Raw genomic sequence first — 22,221 nt, forward strand, 5'->3', positions numbered from 1 at the left:
CTAATTCACTAGCTAGACCCCAGGCAAGATCCCTTTGCAAGTATAAAAATTATAGGATTCTAAAAATAAGTTAAAAAAAAAAAAAGCACCTATTTATTTGGTCAGCCATGGACAAAACCATAGTTATTCTTAAACCCCCCCCAAAAAAAGCACCCACTCCTTTCTCCCAGCACATTGCTGGTAAGCGTTTCAAAGGATCAGACTTGGGTAACGTGATCTCATGCCTTCTTTGCAGGGTGGGGGGTGTTCAAGGTAATGAACGGGAGGTCCTGAGCATCTCTGTTGGCTCGTAAATGTCAGTAGAGGCTCAGCAAAAGTGAGTTGAACCTGGAAAACCCAGGAAATTATGCAGAAAACAGAGTAAGTGCTCCTGCTACACATACAGGAAAACCATAATTGTAGGAGGGTTTTTAGGATTTTTGTTACTTTAGCCCCAAAACATACAGTCACGTAACAAGTCGAGAATTATTAGGAACCTTGCCTGACACCTAGGGACTGTGCAGAAATAAATACTTTTGGAACTAGAGAACAGGGGTGCCTGGCTTAGTCAGTGAAGCATGAAAATCTTGATCTCAGGGTTGGGAGTTCGAGCCCCACATTGGGTCTATAGATTACTTAAAAATAAAAATCTTAAAAAAAAAAAAAAAAAGGAAATCCAAAGAAGGCTTAGCTCAAATTTCTGTATACCTCCTACAATGTATCAGCATTGAAAAAAAAAATCACAACATGTGTCTAGTCAACTGCATATCAACACCGTCCCTGAACTAACATACAACAGTACACTTTTATATAATAACTCATTTCTTCCTTTTGGAAAAAAATACTGATCCTGAGATGGGGGGCGGGAAATGAAACTACTAGCTTTTAGGATATTCAAGTCCTAATTTCTCAATTTTACAAGTAAAACGCAAGTTGTTCATAAAAATTTTGCCAAGTGTGACCAAATTTACTCTGAATATTATCAAAACAGTAATAAGAAAATAAGATATGCACATACGGTACAAAATCACGAGGTGTGGGACTATTTTTCATTCAGAGAGCACTTCCGACTTGGAACTGGGGTAAGGGTCAGCGGGTCTGATAAGTTCAGGATTTTGTGTCCTACGTAAGAAAAGCTCCCAGCTGCAGAATTCTGAAAATCATAAAACCACCTGGTCGCAGGTAGTAAAAGATGCAAGAGATTGTTCACCGAGAGCAGAGACGGGGGTGTCCCAGGGAGGCGATGCTGAGATCACGTACTGTCATTCTCTGGGTACAAGGTGAAGGCGTGCAGGATGACACAGGAGACGGGACAGAGTGACTGCCCCTGCTACATTGTTCTAACAGCTTCAGAGAACATAAGTCTTCAGTATGCTTTCCCAGGATCTTCCCTACGCCCTAAAATCTAACCCCCCAGGAGAAAGAGGATGGCTTGGCTGTCAGGAAGGAGAACCAAACCAGCCCACGTGCAACAGCTCCTAGTCAGGGACCGGATAGGGCAGCGAGCTGATGACCTCCCCGGATTCGGTGACAATGGCATCGTAGACCCAGCGTCGGTTGCAACGGCACTCGGGCCCGCACTTGTTGGAGTTGCACTTGGGGCAAGGGTAGAAGCACCCCAGACAGTTCTTCTCCAGGCAGTCACACAGATCAGCGTCATTACAGATTAGCCTACCACTCTTGTCATACTTCTTCCTAACTCTGCCGAGAGAACAGAAGACAGTACTAGTGTCCCCATCGGGGGGAATGAACCATTTGCCAGCCTCCTCCATAAATCCGATCCCTTTATTCCGAGGAACCAGCACCCGAAGGACTACCCAGCCACGCTTCCCAATAGTAGATGGCAGCCTTGTCCTGGGAAACTCAGCCCACGTGCCACACTTTCCAACACAGCTGGGCTAGTCACTGATGGGACCCTTTGTTTTGCCAGCATGCTGGAATGTGATATTCTATTGAAACCAATCAAAAAGAAGAGCTGAATAAAGAAGAGCTGAATAAAAGCTTCTTCCTATAAATTCCGGCCCTCCCCCCATTTTTCTTTATAAATATAATCATTCTTGATGGGGTTTTCCCTGATAAATTACACTCTTTTCTCTTTCTACAGAAAAGCACTCTAGTGAACACGATTATGGTTTTTAACGACTCAAGATAAACATCAGAAAGGTCCATGATTATGCTATCATCATTAACAGAAGAACACACACACACACAGAGACACACACACTCCTTTGGTAAGAGTCTCCAGGTGCCATGCTTCTTCTGCGCCTTTCTGATTCTGTTTGTTACCCAGTGTGGAGCGACAGGGCAGGTGACCAACATGGCGGACTCCCTCAGAAGCTCTGGGTGAAGGCAAGAAGTTCTGTACCAGAGGGACACACCAGAGCTTACACCCCACTTGAGTCCCCACACTTTCTGTGTCAGCCCCTACAACGTGGCCGGGAGACGAAAGCTGTCAAGAATTCTACCACCCTCTCACATCCGGGCCCTTTTGAAATAAACCTTTCAGAATTGAGTGGCTTGAAAGTCTGAGGAGGACCAAAGCGTCTCTAGACAGTTTGTATCCTTTATTAACAACTGGGAGTTAAAAAAAGGGGGGGGGGTGGCCTTCAGCTGGTGTGGTGAGATTATGAACTTCTCCACCCTTCATCTTGAAACAGGTGTTCACATCTCCTCCCAGTTCAGTTTAAGTAACGCTGTTCCCTCTCCTTCCCTCTCCTCACAGAGCAGGGCGGGCTGAGGAACCGTATGGAAACTTGCTGCCTGACTTTCTCACTTGGGCAGGATTTATATTTGATGCATTTCATCTGTGGAAAGAGGGCTCCCCACTCCCTCCCAAGCCCACCAGGAAATGCAGGTGTCCACAGACAAGAGACTTAAAATCCACAATGGAAATCATAGTCTTGAAGCCATGAAATTGCCCCATCAGATTTTGTCCTTGTCCCTTTGTCTTAACCCAAATATTCCCTCGCCTTAACTCAGACACCAAGAGGCAAATTTTATCGTTTCCTGCCCACCTTAGGCCATCTTTTATAAAATTCTGAATTATCATACACACAAAAGCGTGCAAAATGTACATGTACAGAAAAAGAAGAATAAAGCCAACCTCCACATTCTCACCACCCAACTTGATAAAAGTTGGGTGCCCTGCCCACTGCATCCCTCAACCCTGCCTTCCAAGAGGAACCACAGCTTTTTCTTATAAAAACCATCTCCTTCCGGGCCCTAGCTGGTTCAGTCGGTAGAGCACACAACTCTTGATCTCAGGGTCCCGGGGCTTAGAGTTGTGAGTTCAAGCCCCATGTTGGGTGTTAAAAAAAAAAAAAATTCACCTCCCGGTCCTAGCTACATTTGTGTGAATTCCCAAGCACACTGCATTTCCCTACATCATGATCTGTGATTCAACCATGACGGTACTTTTAGCTGTTACTGAAATATTTTCACTTCTATATGCATTCTGCTGTAAGAATATACAAGTTTCTCATTTTTTCCATTGTGGATGGGCATTTTAATTTTAACTATCTTATTTTCTTTACTATCATAGCAATGCTATGAGACTTTTGAATGTGTCTTCTGGTGTACCTCTACAGGAGTTTTTCTGGGATACATATCCAGGAGTGAAGATGTTAGGTCCTAAGGAATACAGGTAATACCAGGCTTTTTAGAGTGGTTGTACCATATTACGCTCAACCCATGTCCAGTGGCTTCATCAACATTGATATCATCAGACTAAATGCTGTCTTTCTGCCTCTCATCATACTGATGAGATGCTGTATTCGAATGTTTATTAGCCTTTTCTACGAAATGCCTATTCATTGAGTGGTTCACTTTTTTCTTTGAATGCTTATCTTTTTCTTGTTGACTTGTGTATATTTTGGACACTGATCTTTCAAATTATAAATAGCTTCTCCTGTCTTGTGGTTGTCTTTGATTGTTTTTAATGAAATTTATGCCCATCTTGATCATCAAGAGATGGGCATAAATTCTTAATTTTCATTGTGTCAAATTCATCAGCCTTCTCCTTCATGGGTTGCTTATACTTGGGATGTGCCAGCAACGGATGTGGGAAACAAAGGCAAAAGAAAATTATTAAATTTCCTTACTGCCTACAGCCCATTGACAAGTCCTTGAAACAGGCAGAGTGACCTTCCTCTAGTGACCCAGCTGCCTCGATGTTGATACTTTGCTAAGGGCAAAAGGCAATCTTTGCCCAATCCCCAGGACCCTGTATGTCTATTTTCACATATAAAGATTCCTTTGGAAACTTCCTTTATCTCAACCACTTAAGATACGTTGGCGGTCACCCCCAAAGCGTATGACCCACCGACAGACATCTGAAGGTCTCATGACTAAGGTTTTATTAGATGGTAATAAATGACCTTATCCCAACAATAGCTAGCTCCCTCAAGTCCTGAATACCTTGCTTCCAAAATTCCTTAGAGACTCACTCTATCCCTAACCCCCCCCAACTTGAAAGTATATAATGGACCTCTCCTTTTTTTTTTTTTTTTTTTATAATGGACCTCTCCTAATGACCACAGTATAGTTCTTTCTGCCCACAGATCCTGTTCCTGTGCTTTCTTTCATAAAACCAACTTTGTGCACCAAAGACATCTCAAGAATTCTTTCTTGGCCATTGGCTCCAAACCCCAACATCTTTTCTACATCAGTTATCATTGCACTTATGACCTATCTGTACATATTTGATACCTGAATCCATTCCCACAGTTATATTATTTCTCTTTAGAGTGAGAACACCTTTCTTTATTTTAATCATCTTTCTTACTGAAGCTATTACTCTAACCAAAGAGCTTCTGAAGCCTTTAAAAAAAATTGATTCCCAACTTGGGATTATTGTCTATTTCTTGAAGTTGCTAACTTCCAAACACATGGGACGATACTGTACTTTAGAAAAGATATTTTTAAGACATAAAAAAGGGGCAACTCTTCCTTTGCCAAGAACTTATGCATTTTGTAATCCCAGAAATCAAATATAATAAATCATGAATCTTACTTGTATTTTACAGAAAAATACTCATTCATCTTTGACATCCGAGCTTTCTTTTTCTGCTGCCTCGTTTCAGGATTAAAGTCGGCTACCTGTGGTCCGGGGTTTTGAAACGCCAAGCATTTTAACTGCCGCTCTATCTGTTGCTATGAAACAAACAACGTATTTGGAGTAAGAACAGGATAATTTTGTTTTATGTTGTATCAAAGTAAACGTTCCATAACTTTTGCCATAATGTCATGGAAGTACAGATGTTTTACCTACAGAAATAAACAGCTTAATTTGATTTTCAAAAGATGTTGTGAATTTCCTCAAGTTAGGTGATTCTAAATAAAGAAATCCATGGTAAAAAATTTATATAATAAATATATATATAAGGGTACCTGAGTAGCTCAGTCAGTGAGCCTCTGACTCTTGATCTTAGCTTGGGACTTTCTGGATTGTTGTTGTTGTTGTTTTTAAGTTTTATTTATTTATTTTAGAGACAGGGAGGGGCAGAGTGAGAGGAAGAGACAGTCTTTTTTTTTTTTTTTTAAGATTTTATTTATTTATTTGACAGACAGAGATCACAAGCAGGCAGAGAGGCAGGCAGAGAGAGAGAGGAAGGGAAGCAGGCTCCCTGCTGAGCAGAGAGCCCGATGCAGGGCTCAGTGTCACCACCGAGATCGTGACCTGAGCTGAGATCAAGAGTTGGATGCTTAACCGTCTGTGCCACCCAGGTGCCCCTCAGCTTGGGTATTGATGTCAAGGTTGCAAGTTCAAGCCCCATGTTGGGCTTCATTCTGGGCATGGGGCCTACTTTAAAATAAATACATATAAATATATATTTACGCTTAAAAATATAAATATATAATATATACAAATATACACATACAATATTAAAAACAACCAAGCAGGGGCACCTGGGTGGCTCAGTGGGTTAAGGCCTCTGCCTTCATCTCAGGTCATGATCCCAGGGTCCTGGGATCAAGCCCTGCATCGGCCTCTCTGCTCAGCAGGGAGCCTGCTTCCCCCTCTCTCTCTGGCTGCCTCTCTGCCTACTTGTGATCTCTGTCTGTCAAATAAATAAATAAAGTCTTAAAAAAAAAAGAAAAAAACCAAGCTGGAACAGAATTCCCTTTATACTTGCAAAATACCAGCTGGCTTCTGAAATCTAATGGGGATGAAAGTCCCAATTAACGTTTATGGAGGACAAGAACAAAGGAGTAAAACCTTTCTGCAGCTGTTGGCTGGACAGACTCAGGTGGAGTGTCTGAAGTGTCTCAGGGCTCAGTGAGAACCCAGGGGGCACACAGCCCTCTCCCCCTGCCCCTGCCTTGGGTGTTCTGAGATTCTGTTTCAGAACAATCCCGCCCTTGGGCGTGTAGACCCCATCAGGGCTTTGCAGCTACCTGAAAGATCTACTCTCAGTAAAAGCCAGATTTGAAAAGGAGAATTTTCCCAGAATGGCTTTCAAGAGCGTTAGTGGAACATTTCAAAAGACTTGACCTGGAGACATTTGCCATTGGAAAAGAAAGGGAGCTTAATGGAGAAGACAAGCAACAAAGATGCTTCAATAAACCCTGATAACTTATTTTAAAACTGTAGCACATGTATCAGGAGGGAAGGGAAGGTTCTTCTGAAAGATTTTAGAAGAATATAATCTGAAGGGCCCCCTAACACACAGGCTGACGTACAAATGAAATACTTCACCTGGAAACAAAAGGGAAACTTTCAAAGTGTGAATTTCAGTGTAACAGATTAGTAACAGAATCTCAGCCTCATATGCTGTTTATTTAGCTTAATAATAGTCCAGGCTGTCCAAAATAATATAAATACATTTCTTTAAATTTTCATCTTGGTGTGTGTGTGGGGGGGGGGGGCGTTAATAAACTTAATCTTACGAGACAATTCAACTTTGTACCGTCTATTACCATTCTCAGTTCCGATGGCAAAAGTTCAGGAACAGAGACACAAGGGTAAGCCTCTCTGTGTCCAGATCTTGGCTCTGCCACTTGCTAGTGGTGGGCCTTGAGCAAGCTCCTACTTCTCTGAGACTTAGTGTCCCTTTTTGCAAAATGGGGTAACAGGATTATCTTGGGAGAAGGATTTGGTGGATTAATATATGCAAAGATTTAGAATCACAGGGCGCCTGCGTGGCTCAGTCAGTTGAGTGCCTGCCTTTGGCTCAGGCCATGATCTCAGAGTCCTGGGATGGAGTCCTGTATGGGGCTCCCTGCTCAGTAGGGAGTCTGCTTCTCCCTCTGCCTCTGCTCCTCCCCCCCTGCTCAAGCTCATGCTCTCTCTCCTTCAAATAAATAAATAAGTAAATAAAATCTTTAAAAACACAGGGGAAAAAAGTTAGGCTTAAAAAAAAAATAAAAACACTGGACCCTATAAAAACACTATATTCTCCACAAATATTCTTCTCCAGGGGCAGGATTTTACTGCACAGAACACTGGGCTATAAAATCAAGGGAGGTGAGTGACAGAGAGAAGATGTGTGAAGTGTGACCAGCCCTGCCAGGGGCAGAGTGAAAAGTTTGGGGGGGGGGAGCCCCATCATCACAGAGCAGCAGAGAACCTTCCCCGTGAAATCCTGAGAGGATGCACATTCCACCCAAGTCCAGGCTCACCTCAGAGATCCCCAAGTTGAGCCCTCTCCAAATACCATGAACCCCCAATAGTCATTTGCCATACCAGTTGCTTTTGTCCAATCTGACAGTTTTTCTCAGGAGAACTTTGACCTGTGTGTCCCTCGTGAGTAGAACTGCTTTTGTCTGATTGTTCATTCATTTCTGTTCACTGAAAAAAATTAACCAGAGGGGGCGGGTCGGGTAGAGGGGAAGTAGGTCATATTAATATCATATGTCCGCAGTAACTTCATCCTATAACTTTCTGGCTCTTTCCCTGTAGCTTTCTTTCTTGCAAAGCCAGGTTTCCTGAAAAAGCCATCAGCCCTCCTGGTTGCTTTTTTTTTTTTTTTTTTTTTTTAAAGATTTTATTTATTTATTTGACAGACAGAGATCACAAGTAGGCAGAAAGGCAGACAGATAGAGAGAGAGGTGGAAGCAGGCTCCTTGCAGAGCACAGAGCCCAATGTGGGGCTCGATCCCAGGACACTGGGACCATGACCTGAGCCAAAGGCAGAGGCTTTAACCCACTGAGCCACCCAGGTGCCCCTCCTGGTTGCATTTTTGCCACTCACTCTTAGATCTGGCATCCCCCACTCCCCCTCACCCCCGCCCTGCTCCAGACAACCACTTGACTGACATTCTTCTCTTCAGAGGGGTGTCCCACGAGCAAATCAAATGTACCTTTTACAGTTCTTGGCATCGAAGACCTTGCTGAAACAGGCAACACAGGGACCATCCACTTCTCTTGAAGAGGAGTATGAATTCTTAGACCTCCATTCTTTCCCCGTTATGCTCAGTCCCTTGAAAAAAAGGAAGACGCTGGGGCACCTGGGTGGCTCAGTGGGTTAAGCCGCTGCCTTCGGCTCAGGTCATGATCTCAGAGTCCTGGGATCGAGCCCCGAATAGAGCTCTCTGCTCAGCAGGGAGCCTGCTTCCTCCTCTCTCTCTGCCTGCCTCTCTGCCTGCTTGTGATCTCTCTGTCAAATAAATAAATAAAAAATCTTTAAAAAAAAAAAAAAAAAAGGAAGACGCACTGATGTCCTACATTCCCGGTAACACTGTGAAAATCTTATCCACTCCTGTGGTTTCAGTGTCACCCTTTTGCAAAGAGAGTTCCCCAGGGGGTCTCAAAAATCCCTGACCTCCTCCCTCACATTTTCTGACAAATTTCTAGTACAATGGGAGCTCAAGGGAAGGCATCAATTTTCCATAAAACCCAGCTGCGGACACGCCTGGAATTTACTTTGTTGTACACACAGGATACCAAGACGTGTGTGTGACTCAGGTGAAGTCAGCACAGGATGCTAATCTCAAATTCACAGCCCAGGCTGCTCTGCAGTGCTCTCTCAGAAAGGACCAAGACCCACAAGCCCTCTGATATTCTTCTCCCATATCCACTACTGGTGCCGTCCTCAGGGCACTGTTTCTAACAAAGGAGCCTGAGTTGTGATTTACCAAGGAGGCCTGGGTCATATGGTGCCCCACTTGCCTGTCAGCTTGACGTTCCTTCTCTGTACTCCCAGGTTTGGGTCAGTAGACATTGACCGCCCACTCTCCAGTTTCCAATATTAGGTCAAGAAGCTGATTTTTCTGGCTAAAATTAACAAGTCAGGAAATGACAGATGCTGGCGAGGATGCGGAGAAAGGGGAACCCTCCTACACTGTTGAGGGGAATGCAAGCTGGTGCAACCACTCTGGAAAACAGCATGGAGGTTCCTCAGAGAGTTGAAAATGGAGCTACCCTATGACCCAGCAATCACACTACTGGATATTTACCCTAAAGATACAAGTGTAGTGATCTGAAGGGGCAGTGCACCCGAATGTTTATAGCAGCAATGTCCACAATAGCCAAACTATAGAAAGAACCTAGATGTCCATCAACAGATGAATGGATAAAGAAGAAGTTATATATATATATATATATACACACACACACATATATATATACAGACATATATATGTATATATACACACACACACACACACATGTATACACACACACACACACAATGGAATACTATGCAGCCATCAAAAAATAAAATCTTGCCATTTGCAATGACATACATGGAACTAGAGGATATTATGCTCAGCAAAATAAGTCAGTCAGAGAAAGACAATTATCATATGATCTCAAGGATATGGCAAACTTGAGAAGCAAGACAGAGGATCATAGGGGAGGGAGGGAAGAATGAAATAAGACAAAACCAGAGAGGGAGACAAGAGAGGGAGACAAACCATAAGAGACTCTTAATCTCAGGGAACAAACTGAGGGTTGCTGGAGGGGAGGGGTGTGGGAGGGATGGAGTGGCTGGGTGATGGACACTGGGGAGGGTATGTGCTATGGTGAGCACTGTGAATTGTGTAAGCCTGATGAATCTCAGACCTGTACCCCTGAAACAAATAATACATTGTATGTTAATTTAAAAAGAAGAAGAAGAAAAGGAAGCTGATTTTTCTTTCCTAGCATCCCTAACATTGATTTTCCTTTTCTTCTGTATGGGGCAAAATCCACCCTCCAGATAGGATAGTAGAATTAATATTACTTACCCTTGACAAGGACAGCCTTAATGTTCCTGTCAGCTCAACAAAACCCCAGCCCAGGCTTCTCTTCCTGACTCTTGGCCCTGACCTCCTTTTCCTTAGAGCTTTTACTTGAGAAGACTCATCCCTGAGAATTCTTTCTCTGTCCCATTGAAATGTAAATCTTCTCTGAGCCTCTTGGCAGGTTTACAACCCAGGAATGTCTTCCTCAAAGATGAGGAGGCGTCCCTTTCAAATGTAATCCGTCAGAAAGATGGCGCCTACATTCACCAGTCTCTGTGGGAAAGGCAGAAGCCTAACTTGCTAATTGGTGGGTGCCAATTAGCACACACAGGTGGCTTAATCACAGAGAAAAACATTTGCAAACTCGGGAACAACTCCATGTGCTCCACACGTCCCATGATCTACCTCCCTCAAGTCCCCCAGCATTTTCCTCCCTTATTTTGTTTCACACTGAGTTCACACAGACTTCCGGTCCCCCCACGCCCCATCACCACAGCCTTGAATAGAGTCTTCTTTGACAAAAGTTTAACTTTGTCTGGTGCAGTTGTGACTTTGATGACCGCCCGTGCCATTTCACATCTGATCAGCCAAACATTCTTGGGGAGCATTTTCCAATGTGTCTAGAGATAAAATCATAGGGAGCTGTTTGAAGAATTGGAAATCCCCTGTTGAAGAGGACTTCAAATTGTCTCCAATGTGACCTCTGTCTTGACTTCCTAATTAAGCTCTTTTTTCTAGCTTAACTCTTAACTCAGGCAAAAGAACTGGTGGGCAAGGCGCCCCCTGATGGCAACAAAACTACCCCCCCCCTTAGCCAGGAAGACCCTGTGACTGACCCCAAGACAATGAATGATACACTTGACCTCTGCTGCCCACGTGCACTTACCCACTAACCTTTGTCCCACATTTTCCTCCTATAAAACTAAAAGTGTCTCTAGCACTTTGGAGATGGGCTTTGAGATGTTCATCCACTGTCTTCCCAGTGTTTGCCTCACGGAAATAAATCCTTTCTTGTTGGACCACCACCCGTCTCTCTCCCTTTGTACTTGGTCAGCGGAGAGTAGCCAAACTTGGTCTGTTTGGGAACCCCCGAGTCACCTCTAGGGCCCAGTTACCCTATCAAATTCCAGGCCTACTGGGGTTATAATGTGCAGAGGAGAATCTTGGTAATCTGTATAATTAATGAGCCCCACAGGTGAATCCTCTCCTTAAGCCATGATGGGAGAAGATAGTCTAGGGAAAGTCGGTAGAATTTTCTGCATCCAGTCTTGCCATCTGATCCTAAAAGTATTATCTGTGTTTTCTTCCCACCCTCAAATGCATCCAAACCATTGTGGTTGTGTTAATATTCCTAAATCAGATATTTCTTTATCTCATTCCTATTAGAAGACCTCAGTGACTTCCTTCTGCTAATAATATCCCACAAGCTCAACATGGCAGAGAAGGTTCCTCACGGCTACCCCCAACCCCCTGCTTAGGCTCAGCTCCCCTCACACCTCCTCTCAGGCCAACCCTACGGGACCTCACCACTCCCACTAACAAACACACCTCCCATCTCTTACCTAACCCAGCCCTCGGCCTTTGAACCTTCATCTGAGTTCCAGGAAGCTTCTAGAAACCTCCCCTACCTCTCTAGCCCTTGAAGGCCCCTTCTTCCCTGGGGCTCTCTTTGGTGGTTCCTCAAGAAAATTCCCCCTCAAAGGGACCCTAAACGCTCTACCATGTTGATGTAATACATTTTCCTCATCGTGGAAATACATACGACCTTATGACCATCTTTGCAATCTAGAATTTTTCCTAAGACAGCATCCATGTAACCACAAGGGGAGAAATGAATATCTTACAAAAAACTTCCGCCTGAGAGGCTTTTTATTTAAGTCCTCTCTGGAATACAGTTCTCCACAAATAGGTTTGTGGGGGGTGGATCTTGCCCCTTTATATTCCAAAAAATCAAAAGGAAATTATAATCGAATTTCACTGGGGACTGAAATTTAATTGGATTTTATTATAAGCCCAAATTATCTGTCCCACAAAAAAGTAATGAAAGTGTGCAGAACTCCCCCCCCCCCATTTTTCCCTGCTTAGCTTAGCCCCCTTAGCAAGACAGGGGCTCTTAACCGGAGAAAGAATGCAGGGCCCTTGATCTTGGATGAGGAAAACGTACAGTGCGTGCTTCTTCCAACTAACCGCTAACTGAAATTCTGGCATTTCCTTCTATTATAAAAGGCAGACAACAAATAAAAACAATGCTAGCAGGACTTGTGAATTTCTTGCCTGAGAAAACGCAGATGTTTTCATCACCCATTAGAGCTGCTGTAGATCTATGTCAAAATGTTATTTACACTTCTCACTTCTTCAAAATGATGGTAGTTCTTAGGCCCGCTGCTCAGATGTATTTGATAGGTTAATAATGAAACACACGCATTACTGCCACAGATTGTTTCTAACCTTTGGTAAGTGTATTTCCAGATAATTGGTTTCCTTTGCAACCTTACAGATTTTATTCCCTATGATTGAAAATAGCATCCCTGGGGCGCCTGGCTGGCTCAGTCAAGGAGGTTCTTGATCTTGGGGTCATGAGTTTGAGCCTCACGTGGGGTGGAGAGATAACGTATTTATTTTTTTTAAGATTTTTTATTTATTTATCCACTTGACAGTGAGAGAGATCACAAGCAGGCAGAGAGGCAGGCAGAGAGAGAGGAGGAAGCAGGTTCTCCCCTGAGCAGAGAGCCCGATGCAGGACTCAATCCCGGGACCCTGAGATCATGACCTGAGCTGAAGGCAGGGACTCTACCCACTGAGCCACCCAGGTGCCCTGAGAGATAATTTAAATAAATAAAAAATTAAAAAAAATAATTAAAAAGGGGCACCTGGGTGGCTCAGTGTTTGAGGGTCTGCCTTCGGCTCAGGTTGTGATCGAGTCCCTCACTGGGCTCCCTGCTCAGGGGGGAGTCTCCTTCTCCTTCTCCCTTTGGCCCTCCCCATGCTCCTGTTCTCTCTCTCTCAAATAAAGACATTCTTAAAAAAATAATTAAAAAATAAAAACATTATTCTAAACAAACGAACATTCTCAGAAATTGTCCATAGATGTCACAGTTGATCAAAGGGGTCCAGGACACAAAAGTAACATGAAGAACCCTTGCAGAGATGCAGGGAGGCCCCCCCCCACCTCTACTTCCACTGATTATGGAGTCAAAAAAACCCCACAGATTCTGGCCGCAGAAGAAGCTCGTCTTCAAGCCCAGGGTCAGCAGCAGCGTGGTCTAGCCTAGGTTCCTGCAGTCAATGGAACACAAAGTAGAGGACGTCAACTTGACCAACTCTGTGTTTTGTCCTAACATTACATCTGATTGCGTCTGAAAGAACCAAAATACAGTCTAACACAAAAAGAAGAGGCTCCCCTCGGGGCTGGGGTGGCATAGACTCTGGGAGCAGGGCTCCTCCAAGCAGGGCCCAAGGATGGGACAACTCTTTAGTAGCAGGCTTGGGCTGGAATGGGAATCCACTGTGTCACTAAGAACATCGGGTAGTGTAGCGGACATTTTTTCTTCATAGCAAGCTGGACTTCCTGGAGGAGGCAGTTCACCGAGAATATAAGCTCTGTAATTCACCAGATCAGGGACCTTGAGAAGCTCTGGAGTTCTATGAGGTCTTTAGCTCCAGAAGTAGTCTTGACATCTTTCATACTGCACCCCCCTCCCCCCGGCAAGCCTGGAACAAGTACACAGGGCTCAGTAGATACCTCATGAATATTACGCTAGTGAATGCCAATGATTAGAGACCTACTATGTGTCAGGCACGGGGCTAAACATCCTACATGTATTACTTCATTCAATTCCACGACAGCTGTGAATTAGATGATATCTCTATCATTCAGATGACCAAACGGATGCCCAGAAAGTTCCTTCTGGCCCCCTAGGTACACGTAGGCTACGTGAGTTTGAAACCCAGATCTGTCCGGCTCCCTAGATGAAACTTTTTTCAGAGGGTTACATAGCGTTAAGGTTTGCTTTAGTGATGGCCATCACGTCTACACAGGACGATGCCAAAGGAGGGCATGCGGTTCATGCCAGCCACACAGAGCCTTTTCAAAGAGAAACGTGGAGAAGGAATTAAGGGAGGATGTACTTTATAGAGCTTCTCAAAGTTGCCCCCACATCTCAAAGGGTGTGCTGAGAAAAGACGCCCACCTCAGGCACAGGAGCCCCACCTGATTTCAGGATGGAATTGCGAAGGCGGCACAAAAGAAGAAAGCCCTGAGGGGTGCCTGGCTGGCTCAGTAAGGTAGCGTGCTCCGCTTGACCTTGAGGTCGTGGGTTCTGAGTGTAGAGACGAAGAAGGAGGAGGAGGACAACGAGGAGGAGGAGGAGAAGAAGAAGAGGAAGAAGAAGAAAGTCACATGCCAACAAAATTACCTTGAAAATGCCTTCAGTAAACGCTACATAGGGAATAGACTAACGACCAAATGAGATAGTTGGCTTTTGCCAAGGGGCCATCACAGATGAACTGTTGACCTTTAAACCTCAGAATCACATCCCCTGACAAGATGCTCGCTCTGCAGGGGGCCTCGGATACAGTGTCGCCTCAGAAACAGCTCTGGGTCAGGGTCACTTTCCCGTTCACCCTGGGGCACCGGTCACGGACAGGAATGTGGGCAAAATGGCTCATGCTTACGAAGTCCCCACCCCACCCCCAGCACCATACAGATGGATTTTTGAGGGCTGATTATATCTTGCATAAGGTAGAAAAAGTATTTTTTTCTACTTTTATCTCTAATGACACTAGCAGATTATCAAAGCTAAGAAAAACCTGCATTTACATCCTCGCTGAAAAGTTGGCCTCTGCTTTTATTCAGGAGCTGATAAAGCCATTGATTCTGAGACACTCTCTGTAAAACACTCTGCAGAAAAGATTTAGAAAAGACTCCATGTTGACATCCACGGGCAACATTCAAATGCATCATGTGGTAGTGACTTAATGGAAAGGTTTTCATGAAAATGTGTGAATCAAAGAGCAGATTTAAGCTGTTTTAATCTCATCCGGTCTCCAGCCTTAGTTTCCTCTACTGGCTAAAAATGACAGGTCATGAGGTAATTGACGGGTGAGATGGATCCCACCAGGGATGTGGGCGGGAGAGAGAAACAGCAGCGGTGCTGCTGATCAATTAAGCCATTCCCCTGCTGCTCCCTCCCAGCTCAGTTGGCTGTTTTCAAAGCCACAAAACCACACGAGAACCTCCCACAAAATCTTCATGGCCATTTGTCCCTAAGAATGAATGGTAATTTGCATCCAAGTCTTTGGGAGGGCTCTTAAACAATGTAAATGCTTTAGAAACAGCTTGATTTACAAAATAGAAGTATATATCCTATGCTGTATTTTTTCTCTCTCTCTCTCTCTCTCTCACACACACACACATACACACACACACCCTTCTGTGGCTCAGTATAAAATAATGTGAAAACAGGGATGCCTGGATGGCTCAGTCAGTGAAGTGTCTGATTCTTGATTTTGGCTCAGATCATGATCTCCAGGTCATGAGATGGAGACCCGAGTCTGGCTTCATGCTGGGCAGGGAGTCTGCTTGAGATTCTCTCTCTCCCTCTCCCTTTGTCTCTCCTCTGCTTTCTATCTCCCTCTCTCAAAAAAATAAAAAAATAAAAAGTGAAAAAAGGTATCCTGTATTTAAAGTAATTTGAAGGGATGCCCAGCACAGATGGGTAAGTGACAGGAGCACAGAGTGACCGAGAGCTGTTCTTCCTGCTGCTGGAATGTGGCCATCTGCCATTGCTCTGAGACCAAACCCCCCTGCAAAACCCATCGGGGTCACTGAACAGATCCACAGCCACGAGGGCCTCTCCCCTCACACCTTCCTCATAATCTGGATCTCCTGAATTACACATTTTCACCGTTCCCTGCAGTTTTAAAGATTATAAAAGCCAGAAACCTGCGTGTGTAGTCGGCCCCGTCAATGCAAAAGAGAGAAGGAAGGCGATTCTTTTAAGGAGATCAGAAGATTAGGCCATTTTCAGCTGTAGGGGCCAAGGGCAGGCCACCCCTAAATGGGCCACTGGATCATGAACATTATTTTGAGGTAAAAGCCATCAAAACCCAGCAGATTCAGGAAAAGTTCTTTATCTCCCCTTTAACTGCCTGTTTGTACTAGGAAGAGAGCAATTAACAGACACTCCCCTCTACCTAAGAAACATACCTACATAACCAGGCAACCCCTTTGTTTTCCAAACATCTCCTCTCACCTTCCTGCCAATGGTCTTCCTCCTCTTGTATCTTCAGACCCCTGCCCCTCTCTTTAGCTCCTATAAATCTCCCATTGCCTCACTCTCTTTGGAATTCCCATGTCCATGTGAATTCTCTGTTTATACACTATTACATTACATTCTCCTGTTAATCGGTCTGCTTTCGATTTGATTCTAAGTCCAGCTAGAAGAATCTTGAAGAGTAGAGGAAATTTTTCCTTCCCTGACACAGCATTGTCCTGATAAGTACACTTCCACCCGCCCTCCCACATTTTAAGTGCAGAGGTTCTTTTCTCCCGACCCCGAACATTCTCTTAAGTTCATTTCTTTGCTTCCATTTTTATTTCAGTCCATGCTGCCACAAAAGGACCCCGATTCTCTTCCAGTCTTAACTACAACACATTAATATGGCAATATATTTTCAGAGTCAACATCTGGTGACCACCTTTAGCCTCATCTCTCTCTACCAGCCTCAGAGGGGATCCGGTGTAAATGCACCCTTAGAAAAGGATCGTCTTTGCGAGGACTGATCTCCCACCTCTGTCACCCCTTCCTAAGGACAGTCGCTCGGCAAGCCCCGTGGCCAGTAGCAGAGAGAAAGTGCACATACCTTTCTGCTGGATGAAAAAGAAGGAAGAAAATACTGGAAACAAGAGAAACTGTCCTTCCTTGTTTCCTTTGTTTTGCTGAGAAATCGTAGAGCCCTCTGGGGAGAAAGCCACAAGGCCTCCAAGGTGCTCCTTTTTTAACAATGGCTGAGAGGCGGAGAGGTGGGAAGCTGGAGAGGTGGGGGCTGGTTAGTAGTGTCAACTCTCTCTTCCACTGAGAGCCTATTCTAAAATCATACGACATCAGGGAATGATCGTTCATCTGTTCCCCATCTTCCGGTCTCGAGCTTTAGTTTTGACTCTACTTTTGAGTCTCATATGTTGACTTCAAATGTTCAACTAATATTAACACCAATTTCCCGCCGGCTGTAATTATAGTTCAGTGTAAATAGCACACACACCTCCACATAGATACACATACACACATACACACACACACAGTATATAGAGAATAGAGTTTACATCATTATATTATTATATAATTTATATTATATAATTATATTAATACACTATCACTGTAAAATTATATCTCTATATTATCTTTATTATTTATATTATTTATTTTATTATATACCATATATTATTTATATAATTTATATGTAACATTATATATAATTTATATGATACATAATTATAGCATATATAATTTATATATGATATATTATTTCTACTACATAATCTTGATGTAATATATTTCATATTATTTATACATTCTTGAAAAGATAAATGAATAAAATAGTGTTCTTGGAAAGAATAAGGAGAGGAAAATCTTCACTTATAAGAGCCTTCAGCCCATCTGGCAATGCTATAAAACCTTAAGGTTGTGCCAGGATTAAATATCTTTGATTTAAACCTCACAACCATTAAGCAACTGCTCTATTTTTGAGATTACACAGTAAATTTTGCACATCAAAATTTAAAAATATATACATTTAAGCTAAAAACCATATAGGAAAAAACTGCACTGTCCCAAGAGAAAACGAAATCATGTTTATAAGTTGTGCCTAAAATACATATTAATCTCTAAATCGCAGCCCCCTCACTACCGGTCTCTGCTTGGAGAGCTAGGATATTGTGCTGTGAGTCATTAAAACTGCTTCATGGCAGGTTCATACCGACCCCATTCATTTGTGAATTAGAGGGTACAAACAACCATTTCATTCTTAATTACTTTTGCTACAAAGAGCAAGGAAAAGAAACAAAATCTTCAGTTAGAAGAGTTTGTGACCCATCCGGCAATGATACTATTCCTTATATCCGTGAGGTTACGGCTACATTTTTGAGATCGCACAGGCATTTTTGCACATAAAAAATTTGCCATCTTGCCACTTAACGATTGCCAATGCCATCTTGAAAATTAAGGACTGAAACACCTCAAAGCGGCTAAAAATCCCACCAGGCTTTTTTGCAATCACACCTTACAAATATACATTCTTTGGCCCACGTTTGGCTTTGTTCTTACACACCCAACCGGAAAAGGGACTCCTCCCTGATTTTACCACACAAGATGAATACAAAGAACAAACACATTATGGGCCAAATGCAAGGGTAGGAATCCTCTAAAAACCAGATGGCGGAAAGTCTTTTAAAGAATAAGGATTTTCACCAATCCAAAGTCCCAACTGAAAACTTAAAAAAAAAAAATTATAGTGCTAAGAAAGAACAGTGAACCAGAGGATTGAAAATTATTGCTTCCTCTTAGTTCTTCAACTTAAGAAAGAAAATAAATCATACAAAATAATTATCCTGTATGATTTCCAGGTTTCTCCTGCAAAATCTACTAGCTATTCAGACTAATCGTTCAACTGGCAAATCTTCAGAAGAACTTTACATCATGTTTTCAAAAAGATAAACATTTAATCATAAAAGATGGAGTATTTTTTAAAGTTAATAATATCTTGCAAATTTGCAACTCTTGAATTTATTGCATTTTTTCTTTAAAGTAGGCTCTATGCCCAGCATGGAGCTTAAACTCGTGACACTGAGATCAAGACTTGTATCTCCACAGACTGAGCCAGCCAGGCATCCCTTTAGTGCAATTTCAACATGACTTCTGCTAAGAAAATATTAATTTTTTTCTCTTTAGATAATGCTCAGGTTTTTGGGAGAAGAGACTGAAGGTAAAATAAAACTGGTTGCTTTTTTGAATGAAGGATTTACATACTAAAACTCCCCTCAGTTCACATACTAATTCCTGGAGAGTAAAAATCTTTATGTTTGTGAGTTGTGTTACCATATTTTATCAGTTTGTAGCTAGCTGCATGTTAATGTGAAATATACACTGTATTTTACAAGCAACATGGCTCATAAGCTTATTTCTTGTAATATCATTTATTGTTGCAAAATATTGGAATGCCTACTTATAGGCATGGAATACAATGCATCTGTGAGAAAAGAGTGAGGAAGATGTATCCCTATGCAGGGATATATATGCATATATCCCTATGCAGGGATATAGAGTGATTACAGATTATATTAATTAATGAAAATGACAGATTACCGTAGAATATCTACCCTCCATGTACCTATGCTCTACTAGTATAATACATAAGGATATGAGACAAGTTGTTACTTGTAGCCAAATAATTCCAATCAACTCAATCTGATGTAGGGCGTGGCTTGGGAAATAATTAAAAAGTCACCGGCTCTGAGAGTCGTCGGCATCTAGGGAAGGGCTGCCGTGGGAAAGGTTCCAGCTTTATCTGGTTAAATGTGTTAGCATCCTCAGCAGCTCCCGTACAACCTCTCATGGGTTTGTTAACGGACTAATGAAAAAAAAATCCAATTGAGAATACTTCTTATTGTCTGGGCACTATCGGGGCAGGTTTGCTATGGCTGGTGTTTGATTAAGTAAGGTGCTGTTACGCTATGAAACCGTGATGGGTTGTGCTTTTGCAAAGGAATCACCCAGGAGGTCCAGTGAGTGCATGGAACTCATAACCTGAGCCAGAAGCGGTGGCTCCCTCTCCCCAGGTGGGGAGGGTGGGGAGTGGTTGTCCATTACTGCTACTCATCCCATCATTCACTCAGCAGGCTTTGATTAAATACCTGTCATTGGCCAGGAACTGTGTGCAAGATAGCAACACCATTAAGATATGGCTCCTCTCCAGAGAGCTCACAAGTCTAGAAGGAGATATGTATTCAAAGACATACTACATGTGCATCACGACTGCTCAGGACACTGGTGGGGGGGCAGGGAGCCGGGGAGGGAGTGAAGAGACATGTGGCTTTCCCTGGGGAGGGATATGTCAAGGAGGGCTCCCAAGAAGAGGTGGCCATTGAGTTAATCTTGAAAAATGAATAGGGAAGGGGCACATGGGTGGCTCAGTCGGTTGGGTGGCTGTCTTCAGCTCAGATCAGGATCCCAGGGTCCTGGGATGGAGCCCTGCTCTCTGCTCCATGGGGAGTCTGCTGCTCCCTCTCCCTCTGCCTGACTCTCTGACTACTTGCGATCTCTGTCTGTCAAATAAATAAAATCTTAAAAAACAAAAAAAAAAAAAAAAAAAGAAAGAAAAGAAAAGCAAAAAGAAAAATGAACAGGGAAAACCAGGCAGAGAGAGGGCGTTCTAAGCAGATGGAGCTGCTTGGAGCAGGAGCTCAATGTAGAAGTCTATGTTTTCTGGAAGGGTCCAGTGGGAGGTGGAGTAGTTATCTGGGCTATGATAAGGCTGAAACCTTATCAGTGGGATCTGTGTATTTATACAGACTCTAATAAATGTCTTTCCCAAGATGAAACTGGAGAGGTTGGCGGGCAGACAGCATAAGGCAAGAGATAAGAAAGGAAGTAGGGCATGTATGCAGTTCCAAGAGCTCCAGGAGCTCTGTTCTGGAAAACTAGGGAAATGATTTTACACTTTTTTTTTTTTTTAACCCAAACAGAGATCAATGTAAGTTTATATCATGTGCAAGTGAATCATTTTTTTCCAAAAGATCATTTTACTATTATTAGTGTTAAACTGACTACTATGACTATATGTTTACCATTGCTATTAGTGTAACTATTAGGTAAATATTGCTGTGCTAATTTCATGTACTAATGTCATAGAACCTATATTACTTCAAGGACTACTTCCTATTCTCCAGACAGTTTGTATTTGCTGTACCTCAAATTGTTTCTGTTCTTTTCTTTTCTAGAAATGCCTTCCCGTCATGCCTTAAAAAGATTATAGACATATGGGGCGTAAAACAGCTCTAAAATAGGCAACTTTGGCCCAGCAATTACTCTGGGGGATTTCTTTTAAGGAAAGATCAAGCTCTTTGCAAAAATTTAGCATCTTGTGTTAATTGCCGGGTTAGAGAGTGACTAGGTCGGGAGAGTAAAAATTTAACAATTTTGGGGATGCCTGGATGGCTCAGTTGGTTAAGCAACTGACTTGGTTTCGGCTTAGGGTAGTGAGATGAAGCCCTGTGCCGAGCCCTTTGTCATGCTCCAAGCTCCACGTGGAGTCTGCTGGAGATCCTTTCCACCTCCCTCTCCCTCTGCCCCGCCCCCTGCTTTTACTTTCTCTCTCTCTTTCTAAAATAAACAAAATCTTTTTTTTAAACGTAACAATGTCATTATCAAACACAGTTATGTAATACAAGGTAGCCATTAAAATGATACAGTGGAAAGGTACTTGTTGGCAGGAAGAAAGATACAGTGTGATTCATTTCAAAATGAAAATCTAGAAGGTATTTCTTTTTTTCCTAGAGACGATTTTGGTAAATCACATTTTTCTAGGAGTTTAACCATTTTTTCCAGATTTTCAAAGTTATTGACATAAATTTGTTCAAAACATCATTATGTTTTCTTTTATGTCTGGAGTATCTGTAGTTATGTCTTCCTTTTTATTCCTACTGCTATTTCGTGCCTACTCTCTTAAACATTTCTCATCCTGTAAAGGAAAATCTTCCTTCCTTCCTCCCTCTTTCTTTTTTCTTTCCTCTTCTTTTTCTTTCTCTCTTTCTACACTTCTAAATTTCTGTCTGTCTGTCTCATCCTTCCTTCCTTCCTTCTTTTCATTCATTCATTCATTTTATTCTTAATTTTTTTTCTCTTTTATTCTTTCTATTTGGGGTATGTTTGTGTTATTTTTCTATTGTCTTAAGATGTATGCTTAGCTTGTTAGTTCTCATTCCTTTTTTTTCCTAATAAAGGCATTTGTGGATATAAATCTCATTAGGTCTGCTTCTGCCAGGTCGATTTATTTCTTATCTTTTTCTCTCCTTTTATTTCT

The 22,221-nt window shown here is 42.7% G+C and overlaps 1 protein-coding gene across 1 annotated transcript; it reads right to left on the reverse strand.

Annotated features, from left to right (window-relative positions):
* Positions 1-1,457: 1,457 nt before the first annotated feature.
* LOC111158851 (ADP ribosylation factor like GTPase 14 effector protein like) lies at positions 1,458-7,759 on the reverse strand. The gene is made up of 3 exons (XM_022521135.1): positions 7,664-7,759; positions 4,991-5,130; positions 1,458-1,680 (listed from the first exon to the last, which is right to left on the reverse strand). The coding sequence occupies exons 1-3, from the start codon at positions 7,757-7,759 to the stop codon at positions 1,458-1,460; spliced, it is 459 nt and encodes a 152-aa protein (XP_022376843.1).
* Between the last annotated feature and the right edge of the window lie 14,462 nt (positions 7,760-22,221).

Source organism: Enhydra lutris, unplaced genomic scaffold, assembly GCF_002288905.1.
Source record: "Enhydra lutris kenyoni isolate GAN:26980312 unplaced genomic scaffold, ASM228890v2 scaffoldscaffold64, whole genome shotgun sequence".
NCBI classification, from domain to species: Eukaryota; Metazoa; Chordata; class Mammalia; order Carnivora; family Mustelidae; genus Enhydra; species Enhydra lutris.